Source organism: Triticum dicoccoides, chromosome 1B, assembly GCF_002162155.2.
Source record: "Triticum dicoccoides isolate Atlit2015 ecotype Zavitan chromosome 1B, WEW_v2.0, whole genome shotgun sequence".
NCBI lineage: Eukaryota > Viridiplantae > Streptophyta > Magnoliopsida > Poales > Poaceae > Triticum > Triticum dicoccoides.
Window position 1 is genome coordinate 287798 of NC_041381.1, and position 12137 is coordinate 299934.

Below are 12137 nucleotides of genomic sequence, written 5' to 3' on the forward strand. Positions count from 1 at the left end.
CGGGCAAGGATGTGGCATCTTGCATCTATCCAAAGTTATAACCCATTGAGTCGGCACTCTGCAAACGGTGCAGCCATGGAAGCACTCGCTTGGCTATATGTGATGATTGGTTTGTATAGTCAAAGTAATGGTTATGCCTTCAGCTGCTCTTGTCTTTATATCTGTCTTATTGCGCTAATTTTGTATGATCAAGTGGCTAGGCGCCGATCTGTCCCGACCAATGGATGGGAAGGGCACGTAATTTTGTACGCTCATTCTACATCTAATTTTGAAGGTGGTTGGCGTTGGCGACCCTAACCTTTTGTCATCAACTATTCTTCTTCTTCGCAGCAACAAGATCCACACCTTCCCTCCAAAATCCACAGCAGTAATACTAGCTACTCTCGTTCCCTTTGCTCCTCGTTGATCTCCTCAAAGGTTAGGAGCGGCTACGAGCACGTCCCATGGCCACTGCGTGGGATGTTGTCGCTGCTGGCTGGGTCGTAACCGTAGCTGGATGGTTGGCGACTCCCCTCATCACCTTGCTCCTGCCCAAGATCCTCTCCTACTTCGGCTTCGACGCGTCCAAGAAGCTCCAGGAGCTAAAGATCCACACCATCCCGGAGCTGAAGAAGACGCTGCAGGCCTTGGATCAGGAGAGGATGATGCAGGGAGGAAAGAGGGTGAAAACCGATTTGGACGCCCTCGACATGATGGCGGCCATGCTGAGGCATGCTCTCGAGGACGCCGAAGACATCTTCGACGATGCTCAGCACAGGTGCGTCCTTAGGTGCTGGCATCACCTCCGCCACGCTTTCTCTGCTTGTGTTGCCCTCTGCAAAAGCAGCTGCATCTGGATTGCATGCATCGCCCGGACAAAATCCGCTGGGCTACTGCAGTGGGCACGAGACCTTTCCTTGTCTTTGTTCCTCCGACGCACGCCACAGGAGACTATTCCGGTGAATATAAGTGATGCAGTCTCAGACGAGCCCGTTCAAGTGACTATAGATATTCCGGCCTCTGATGGTGAGCCCTATCCAATAACTATAGGTGTTGTGGCCTATGAGACCGTTCCGGTACCTGCCGGTGCTGCGGCCTCAGGCGAGCCTGATCCAATGACTACCGGTGCTACTGCCACTGACAATGAGACTGTTCTTGTGAGTACCGGTGTTGCAGCCTCAGTGGAGCCCGATCCAGTGAATACTAGTGCTACCAGCTCTGACGATGAGACTGTTTCGGTGACTACCGGTGCTGTGGCCTCAGGTAAGCCTGATCTGGTGACTGCCAGTGCTGCGGGCTCAGACGATGAGATCACTCATGTGACTATTGGTGCTGCAGCTTTCGACAAGCCTGATCCGGTGACTGTCAGTGCGGCGGTCTCAGACGATGAGATCGTTCCGGTGACTACTGGTGTCGCAGCCTCCGACAAGCCTGATCTGGTGACTCCCAGTGCTACGGTCTCAGACGATGAGATCATTCCGGTGACTACTAGTGATGCAGCCTCGGACAAGCCTGGTCTGGTGATTGCCAGTGTTGCGGTCGCAGACGATGAGATCGTTCCGTTGACTGTATGTCCTACGCTCTCACACGCTGAGATCGTTCCGGTGAGTACCGGTGATGTGGCCTCCTATAATCTTGACCCGGTAACTACCGCTGCTGAGGCCTCTGACGATGAGATCGTTCTCGTGACTACACCCTCAGATTCCTTGTCGAGGCGGTGGCTCTCTTTCCTGTGCAGCTCGTTCGACTTCTTCAAGAACTCTTGTGCATCACTATACAGCTGGTTAGCTCATGTGTTTGAGGCTGCCTGCTTTTACAGAGACTGGTCATATCAAGTGGTCGGCATCAAAAAATGCCAGGTACGCCCAATCTCAACACCCACTCCATTGGATCTTCATTTCATATGTATGTACTTTGTGTAAATGCAAAAGCTTTTTGTACATGTGTGAAAAAAAGGCCTTTTTTTTAATTTTCTGTTAGCCTGTGTTCAAATTGAATCATATATTATGGCGTGGGGACAAATATGTCATGTCCTATAATATCCATCTAAATTGCTAAGATGATGATCAGTGCAATACTAATTCCCTCATTTCACACCATTATTATATGTATGGGAGTACCTAGAACTCATCTAGATGAGATATAATTTGGTCTCATTCACTTTGAAAACAAGAACAGATACAACCCATGTCAACACACACGCATCTTATAGCATCACATCCAATGGCTATAAAAGATGAATGAGACCAAATTATATATCATCTAGATGAGTTCTAGCAAAACTGTATATGTATTCCCTTTCTTTTTAAAATAGAACACCCTATGCTATAGTCTTGTATGCGATAGATGAACATGCACAATTACTAGTTCCACCGTTAGTCTACATTCTACAAGGCCAAGGGCAATCATGTCCCACCAGTCTGCCTCATCTCACGTAATTCACAAAATTGTTGATTTGCGCTATAATGCTCTGTTGTGTGCCTGTTATTGTTTTTCTCATGGTCAGTTTTGTTCTGTCAAATGATTTTCATATTTCTTTTTCTGCATTTCCATCTGCCTATTTTTTTTCCACCAGTGGTATCTCATTTGTTCTGTATACTCACTTATCTCTAATAGATAAAAGAGATAAGTGATTGACATACTCATCCGATATTTTGATTCTTCCAGGAGAATGCCTCCTTATTTGATATGTCAGATATGTTCTCTACTGCTATATCAAGAGTGAAACTGAAGAAAAGAATACAGAAGGTAGAAACCGCCGTCAGTGATGTGAAGAAGTCACCGCTCTTGGGTGTGGCAAGCAACACTGCACCAAATGATATTGCCAACAAGAACAGGAGCAGAATTAGAACTGCTAGCAAGCGGAAGGTATTTGGTCGAGAGGCCTTGCGTAATAATATCATGGCAAAGCTCCACAAGACATCACCGAGCTTGGGTACTAGTCCATGTTACTCGGTGATCGGCATATATGGTGTTGCAGGATCTGGGAAGACTACCTTTGCACGATATACTCAAGATTACATAGAGGAGGAATGCAAGGAGGAGAAACTTTTCGATACCATCATGTGCATTCATGTGTCCGAGACTTTTAGTGTGGATGATATATTTCATCAAATGCTGAAGGATATTACCAAAGATCGGCAGTCCAATATTTCAGATCGTGGAGAGCTGGAAGAGAAGTTGAAGGAAGAGTTGTGTGGCAAGCGTTTCTTCTTGATATTGGATGATCTCTGGGTGAAAAACAAGCACGACTCACAATTGGAGGAACTAATCTCTCCGCTTATTGTTGGGGCGAAAGGAAGTAGAATACTGGTGACAGCTCGAACAAAAGATGCAGCTGGTGCTCTATGTGCCAATGAACTTATTAAAATGCCTGGTTTGGATGAGGATCAATACTTGAAGATGTTTATGCATTATGCATTGGATGGTACAAGTTGTGCTCATGAAGAATTTATCTCAGTTGGGAGAGAGATTGCCAAAAAGCTACACCAATCACCTATTGCAGCAGTAATAGTTGCAGGACGGCTTGGGGCAAACCCAAATATCAGTTTTTGGAAAAATGTTGCAAAGCTTGACATGTTGAATGACACCATGGATGCTCTTTGGTGGAGCTATAAGCAGCTTAATCCAGACATCAGGCGATGCTTTGAATTCTGCAATATTTTCCCCAGAAGATTCAAACTGGAAAAAGACCAATTAGTCCACCTGTGGATAGCACAAGGGTTTGTAAAGACTAGTTGTGCAGTAGAGGAGATGGAAGATGTAGCCGAGGGCTACATTCATGAGTTAGTGTCATGCTCATTTCTGCAACCAGAAGTAGATGATTTCTCTGAAGAAGAATACTTTACAATTCATGATCTGCTGCAAGACTTATTAGCCAAGGTTGCTGGAAGTGATTGCTTCAGAATTGAGAATGCAAGGGGCCATGGAGGAGAAGGCTGGAAGGGAGATGTCCCTCGAGATGTCCGACATCTTTTTGTTCAGAATTATGATGGAGAATTGATTACTAAGAAGATCCTTGGATTGGAAAATTTACGGACTCTCATCATTGATGTTGTTGAAGAGGATACACCAGTTGAGGAAAAAGTCATTGAGATTATATGCAAGAAGCTGCCAAAATTGCGGGTACTAGCCGTTGCTTTCAGCAAGAAACATCATGGAATCAGGAAACCCAATAAGTTCTCGGTCCCAACATCTATTGCTCAGTTAAAGCACCTACGCTATCTTGCTTTCAGGACATACCACTCATGCTTTGTAACTTTACCAAGAACACTAACTAAACTTCACCATATCCAGCTGCTAGATTTTTACGAGGGCCTAATGTTGGAATTCCCCTTTGCTGACGTTGTCAACTTGCGGCACATGTTCTGCATGCCATACTTGAGATCCCCTAACTTGGGCAAGCTGATCTCACTCCAAACGCTACCATGCTTCATAGTAAGGAATCAACAGGGTTATGAGATAAGGCAGTTGAGGGACCTGAAAAAGCTTCGTGGACTGTTGATCAGAGGCCTTGAAAGTGTTAAAAGCAAGGAGGAAGCTCTTGAAGCCAATCTAGCTGCCAAGGAACAGCTCACAGAACTGAAGTTGGTATGGTTTGGTGATAATGATACAAGGTGCAGTCCAGAAGTTGAAGCAGAGGTACTTGAGGGCCTGTGCCCTCCCGTGGGGCCTCAAGAACTTCATATATTTGGATACAAAGGTTCAAGGTACCCAGATTGGATGGTGCGTAAGCAGAGCGGTGGCCCAGAGGGCCTAGGAAATCTTTATCTCATAAGATGCAACCAACTGGTACCTAGTCTTCAATTTGAAGCCTTCCCTCATCTTCGTGTGCTCCAGATTTCGTTCTGCAGCTGGGACTCGTTACCGGGCAACATGGAGCACCTGACGTTACTCAAGAAACTGGATATCGTGGGATGTGAGAATATCCGGTCTCTTCCAACACTGCCCCAGTCTATTGAGAAATTGTATCTTGCTGAGTGCAACAATGAGTTGATGAAGTCTTGTCAAAGAGTGGGACATCCAAACTGGCAAAAGATTGAGCACATCCCCATGAAAATTATTGGGTGATCCTGCAAGTAAGAATGTAATCCCTTCTGCTGCCTTGTTTTTCCATTTTGTACGTGTGAACATTGCCTCTGTCTATAGTGGACGATCTGCTACTAACTCGGCTTATTTTTGTTAATCCATTTGCTAATGGTTGACGCTTCAGAAAGGCAGTGAAAAACATCCGACGGTCTTGAATGCCCAGCGAAACTGCAGGCTCGGCTGCCCTGGATGGTGGTGACAGGTGTTAAAACTCTTAGCAGTTTGCTTGGTCTTAAAACTGCAACCTTGGATGGTCATCTTGCCGCGCCGTTGCTCGTCTGAGCTTGCTGTTCTGAGGTCGAGCTCTTATTTTCTGTGTTTCGACGACTTGGAACAAACAAGTAGGAGTACACTTAGGATAACTTGTTTGCTGAAGTGATGGCCCTAGTGTTCAATTTGATTTGTCGCTACTAGTATTTGTACTATTCAGTATCCAGTGTGAATTCAGATGAATGTTTATGCAACTGGGCGTTATATAAGTAGGAGCCTAAGTATGTTGAGTAGCTTCTCACCTTGATGGATCAACTTGCCTGCCAAGGAGTGATAAGCATAAGCAGAGCAGAGGGTTGCGGCATCAATGAACTGAAAAAATGATGTTGTTATTTTCCAGCGTTTTCTTCATGATGTTTTTTTTTTTGAGACAATTCAGCATGATGTTGTTGCTATTCCTGTTTTTACTTCAAAGAAACAGCTTCTATTTTTACTTACTATTTCGGTGTGGAAAAACCAATTTGCTATATCACATTAGATGTGAAATAGGTATCTCACATCTAAGTCCATAGCCATTGGATGGTCTCCTGTCATTAAGATCGCTGGTGCTTTCGTTGTCCGCGGAGACCGGCCCATTTTCACGACCAGTTAAATATAAAAAGAGAACTAAAAGGTGAGCTTTAGGAATAGAACCCTGTTGGCACCAAAGAGGAACGAGCAGTTTCTTTCCTTTTGTTCCGTCTTGGTTTTCTTTTTTCTTCTCCAGTTTTCCCATACTTTCAGCATTTGTTTCTTCGTTTTTTCCTCCTTTTTTCTTTGGTTTAATTTTTTTTACGGGGCTTTTCTTCATATATTTTTTTTGGTTTTGTTTCTTATTCTACATTTATTGTTGGTTTTATTTTTTTCTTCTCCATTTTTTGTTTTCCTTTTTCTTCTTATTTTTTTAATCTACATTTTCGTATATGTCAAAACCATTTTTTTAATAAGTGATCAACATTTTTTGTATACATGTTCAACATTGTCCGAATGCTTATTCATCATTTTTCAAATACTTGTTCAACATTTTAATACCGTTGAGCACTTTTTAAATACTCGTTCAACAATTTTTGTATACATGGTCAACATTGACGGAACGCTTATTCCAACATTTTTTCAATACTCGTTCAACACTTTTTAAATACTCATTCAACATTTTTCAAATACTTTTTCAACATTTTGAATGCTTATTTAAAAAAATCCAAATACTTCTTGTTCAACATTTTTTAATACTCGTTCAACATTTGTCAACTACATGTTCAATATTTTTCAAATAATCGTTCAAAAATTTTCAGATACTTGTTAAACAATTTCAAATACTTGGTCATTGTTTAATATTTTTTAATACTTATGCGACATTTTTCAAATACATGGTCAACAATTTTGAAATGTGTTTTTAAGAGTGTTTAGGTATGCTAAACTAAGCCTGAGCGTATTATTAGCATTATGCGCTCCGGCCGAACGTCAAACAGCGTGTGCACCACAGAGCCAAGCAAACCACCACACGGATGCAAAGGTAAACCAGCGCGCTCTTCCACGTGTACGTAAAAGATTTTTTTTTTGAGATAAATGCACGTAAAAGCTTTGGTAGATGCGGTAATCTAGTTCAGCCAGTTACTAGTATCTTTTGTTGCGGGGTAGCCAGTTACGTATTGACTAGGCAAAAAAACAATGGTAAAAAGCTACCACTTTCTAGTAATTTGGTGCCGACGCCAGGACTGGTCGCGGTCTCGGACACGGAGTACACCGCGTGAAGAAGAGTAGCAGACCATCTTCTAATTATACACACCGAACAGTGAAGAAAAATCACTGCATCTTCGAGATACTTATTACACCGCAACGTGCGGAAAATTCACTGCATACCACACGGTTAAAGATTTGATCAGGCCCATGGTTTCACTCCGTGTAAGAAAACTGTGACCAGTAAGCACATGCCAGCATCTAACAAAGCATTCTGGGGACACCGATAAAAACACATGGACTGCCGCAGCATCCATCTGTAGCAGCCTTTATCAATCAACCCATCGTCTCCTCCGTTTCTCCAGCTCTATCATTAGCACTAGCACCACCAACTCCTCTGCCACAGCAAGAAAACACACCCCTCCTCATCCAAGCCATGCAGGCCGCCATGATTCCCTTGATCAAGAAGCTTGGCGGCATACTCGCGAACGAGTACAACATGGAGAAACACGCGAGGAAAGGCGTCAAATCTCTGATAACGGAGTTGGAGATGATGCACGCTGTTCTCCGCAAGATCGGCGCCAAGCCGGCCGAGCTGTTTGACGAGCAGGTCCTCATTTGGGCGGGCAAAGTGAGGGACCTCTCCTACCATATGGAGGACGCCGTCGACGGTTTCATCGTGCGCGTGGAGGACGTCAGCCATGACCGTGGCTCCACCAACATGAAGAACAAAGTTAACAAGTTCCTCAAAAGGGTCACCAAACTGTTTACCAAGGGTAAGGCTCTTCATCAGATCTCTGTTGACATTGAAGAAGCTCAGAGGCTCGCCAAGGAGTTGGGCGACCTGCGCCAAAGGTATATGATTGACGCTCAAGCCAAGGGTACCGGTGATGCCATTGACCCTCGCCTCAAGGCGGTGTACAAAGATGTCACAGAGCTCGTTGGGATAGATAACAAAAGAGATGAACTAATCAAGAAGTTGTGCGACTATGATGAAAGATCAAATAACCACTTAAGGACAATGTCTATTGTTGGATTTGGCGGGTTGGGCAAGACAACTCTCGCCAAAGCAGTGTATGACAAGATCAAAGTGCACTTTGACAGTGTAGCTTTTGTTTCCGTGTCTCGGAATCCTGACTTGACCAAGATTCTCAAGAAGATATTATATGAACTTGACAAGAGCAAGTATGCAACCATCAACGAAGCTGCTAGGGACAATGGACAACTCCTCGATGAATTGAGAATGTTTCTTCAGGACAAGAGGTACGTACTATAGCAGCAAATGTTTCTTCAGGACAATAGCGTGTCCCAAGTAAATTTTATTTTAGTTTTGTAAAATGAACGCTGCCATTAGGCCTTACTTTTGTATCATATGCATCTACCAACTATGCACTATATATACTTGTAACCGATTAATCTTATCCATAAATTTCTTGAGCTAGCAATACCATCTCTTAATTAATTTGGTGCTGACTTCTGGGTTAAACATCTATGGACCTAGTTATGTTGGTTGAATTTCAAACTAACGCGCTAGAAAAATACAGGTACCTCATTGTAATTGATGACATATGGGATGAAGAAACATGGGAAATTATCAAATGTGCTTTCTATGACAACGGTCTCGGTAGTCGAGTAGTGACTACCACACGCATAGGGAGTATCTCTAAAGCTTGTTGCTCTTATAGCGATGATATAATATATCAGATGAAACCTCTCACTGATGATGACTCCAAAATACTCTTCTACAAAAGAATATTTCCTCAAGGAAATAAATGTCCAAACGAATTGGAGCAAGTATCGAGAGAAATCTTAAAGAAATGTGGAGGAGTACCACTAGCCATCATTACTATTGCTAGTATTTTAGCTAGTAATGGTAAAGATCAACAGATAAAGCCAAAGCATCATTGGGACAACATACTTCGCTCTATTGGCCGTGGACTTGCAGAAGGTGGTAATGTGAAGGACATGCAAAGAATATTGTCCTTTAGTTATTACGATTTACCTTCTCATCTAAAGATTTGTCTACTATATCTCAGTATATTTCCTGAGGATTTCGAGATACGAAGAGACCGACTGATATGGATGTGGATAGCCGAAGGCTTTGTGCACGGTGGAAAATAAGAAACTAGACTATTTGAGCTTGGAGAGAGTTACTTGAATGAGCTCACAAATAGAAACTTGACTCAACCAGTATTTTTTGATGCTGAAGGCAGGGCGGGAGCTTGTCGCGTGCATGATATGGTGCTTGATCTCTTATGTTCTTTGTCCAGTGAACAAAACTTTGTTACAATATTAGATGGTACTCAACAAATCAAACCAGTTTCACACATCAAGGTTCACAGATTATGTTCACAAGATAGCCTGTCAGAGCTCACAACCCATCGGGTCGATGACAGGAGTATGTCACAAGTGAGGTCTGTTGTTCTCTTTAGAACTGATATTGATCTGATCCAGACTATTTCATGCTTTCAAGTTCTACGCGTATTGGATTTAGAAGGTTGTAATCTTGGGAAAAATCGCCAGCATATTGATCTCGAGTTTATTGAGAATTTAATACACCTAAGGCATCTAGGGCTAAGAGGAACTTCTGTTGGTGAGCTCCCTGTGGGAATAGGAAAGCTATAGTTTTTGGAGACACTCGATTTAGCAGTAAGTGGTTCAGAGAGGAAGAAATCAAGTATGGTGATCCCGTCAAGTGTTGTCTGTCTAAGACATTTGATGTGCCTAAATGTATCATGTGCGGTGTTACCCATTGGGATCGGAAATCTGACATCCTTAGAAGAGCTTACTGGACTATTGATGGATGGTTCTTCTATGATTGAGAAAGAGCTAGGGCAACTAACTGAACTGAGAGTGCTCAGCCTTTTTTGGAATGGGAATGATGAGAGCGTGTGTAATTCCTTGGTGGTTTCCCTGGGAAATCTGCGGAAATTGCAAAGTCTAAGAATTTATGGTGACTGGTACGGTGACCCTGATTCAAAGTTTGATTTCAGCTGGGATGGCTGGGTGCCCACTCCACAGCTTCGTACCCTTTTGTTTCGTGGATGCACCACGACATTGCCTAGGTGGGTTAATTCATCATCATTTCCCCTCCTCTCATCCATGTCTATTATAGTAGATAGAGTGCAGCCGGAAGTCGACATTCAAGTCTTTGGGAAGCTTCCTGTTCTTCGTTATCTCAAGCTATGGACAAACAAAGCTCAGTACACTTGTGTCAAAATGTTCGTCGTTGGCGCTAGTGCATTTCCATGTTTGAGAGAGTGCAGCTTCTTGGGTTTTCTTACGGGGCCATCTATGTTTCCACAAGGAACTATGCCAAGGCTTGAAATCCTAGGGTTCTCAGCCCGAGTGTCGGATATTGCCGGTGGTCACCTGGATGTTGGCATGGGGCATCTCCCTTTCCTCCAGCGAGTCGAGGTTGACCTTTGGCTTGAGAATGGCAGCTCTTCTGGCAAGTGTAAGGACAAAGCGGATGTTGTGTTAATGCATGCAGTGGACAGACATCCAAACCGTCCCACCCTTCGTACCTATCCAACAGGTGAGTCCTTTCTCTCAGGTTTCTTCCGTGGATGTTGGCTTAATTCAATTTCTCCAAACAATACACATGCTCATTCCTTTTCTGTTTCTCAGCTTTTTATCCCCAATGACGACAACGATCTCGTCCCAGTGCCGGTCAAGCTCCGGTTGCTGCTATGTTGTTTATTGTCGTCTATCTAGTGACAGTTATGTCCTCCGGTTGCTGTTTTGGAAGTTTGCTGTGTATTGAAGACCCCTTTTTGTCTTGTCAGTGGTTCAGATCAGGGTCGCCTTCTCGCGGGGCAATCTGGCTTACCGCGAGAAAGTACGCCGTCTCCGGGGCACCAAGGTCGTCACCTCTTCTTAGTGTCTTCTTTTTATCTCGGAGAGTCCCTGTCTCTTGCTTTTCTCGTGGTGTTTGAATCCATGGTATGCTCTAGTTAGTTCTTGGACTGTGTCATCTTGTAAGAATTATGCGGTCCATGTGGGAAAAGCGCTGTTATTTTGTTGGCGCCGCCTCTCGCTGCGCCGCTTCTTCTCTACCTTGCAACTCTCAGCTCAAGGATTCTCTCAAGAAAACATGCATGTGCTAGTGGTAGAATAAGAGGACGCAGGAAATTTTGTGGCACCACACAACTTGTGCCTTTTCCGTTTCTCGTACTCTCTTGACAATGGACATGATTACATCGGGTTAAGTAGCTGGACTAACCCAGCCAAAACGCACCCACTAACCACTACCTTGCATGCACCCCACATAGTTCTGCCACTAACGGCTTGACCCACTAATCACTCCAGCACACACGCGTATAGGCTTGAGTCACCTTCAAGTTTGCAACAGACATGAGCTTGCCCACGACACACTTGGCGCACGCCACAACTGATTGCGTCTGCTTCTTGCTCCACCGTTGATCTGCCGCCGGACTTGGACGTTCTGACTCTACGGAGCTGTACCCATTTTGCTAACCAACACATCCATGCAGCAAACTACCTACTCATAACTAGCTTGTATACACACGTCATCTCATCTCTACGTGAGTGTATGGCCGCAGCCTAATGGTTGAGCATGTCTACGTGCAGGACACTAAGTAAATGTAATGAAAAACCAAAACAACAAGGTTAACTCTAACATATTTCAATCCGAAGAAATAGCAATGTTGTTGATCCTTGTTTTATTTTTGTGCAAATTTAGTTTGGAAGGTGTTCCTATCTTCCTAGTTTGGTCTATTATTATGCAATCTTCTCTCTTGTGCTCTAGTGTGGCGTTTCGTAGATCTCTTCAGTTAAATATTTTTCTGAAAAGAAATCTCTTCCGTCGATGCTTTTGAACTTGCACATATGTTAGTATGCTTCTGAATGGTTGAGTTGGGTTCTTAGTTACTCTTGTAATTTGGCACCGTTGGATTTCCCCTTCTGTTGTCCCATTCCAATGCTCATCGTGCAGCAGATGGCGAATTCAAATTCCATGAATTGCTATTGCTCCCTGAAGTAGTTAGTGCCTTGCAAATGTAGTAGCGATTTCACTGGACAAGAATGTCGTCCAGCAGCACCAGGAGAATTCCAGGAACATTGATTTCATCATGCATGATTTGCTAATAATAATTCAGTACAGACAGCACAGCCTAGATGAT

The 12137-nt window shown here is 43.6% G+C and overlaps 1 protein-coding gene and 1 pseudogene across 2 annotated transcripts; both read left to right on the forward strand.

Moving 5' to 3' along the window:
• The first annotated feature begins 340 nt into the window (after positions 1–340).
• On the forward strand, positions 341–5643 carry LOC119314626 (putative disease resistance protein RGA4). Of its 2 annotated transcripts, XM_037589351.1 has the most exons (3): positions 341–1838; positions 2647–5057; positions 5192–5643. In XM_037589351.1, exons 1-2 carry the CDS (start codon positions 444–446, stop codon positions 5047–5049), a joined length of 3798 nt encoding a protein of 1265 aa, XP_037445248.1. In that variant the 5' UTR covers positions 341–443; the 3' UTR covers positions 5050–5057; positions 5192–5643. The 2 variants fall into 2 exon arrangements, with proteins under 2 accessions (XP_037445248.1, XP_037445242.1); XM_037589345.1 differs by having other exon boundaries at positions 2647–5643.
• Positions 5644–7429: 1786 nt separating this feature from the next.
• On the forward strand, positions 7430–10876 carry LOC119349906 (annotated as a pseudogene).
• The last annotated feature ends 1261 nt before the right edge of the window (positions 10877–12137 follow it).

Excerpts from the sequence above, each read along its gene's own strand:
- LOC119314626 (XM_037589345.1), top strand. The coding sequence starts at position 444 with ATGGCCACTGCGTGGGATGTTGTCGCTGCTGGCTGGGTCGTAACCGTA. Across the intron at positions 1,839-2,646 it reads TCGGCATCAAAAAATGCCAG|GAGAATGCCTCCTTATTTGA; the intron begins GTACGCCCAATC and ends TGATTCTTCCAG.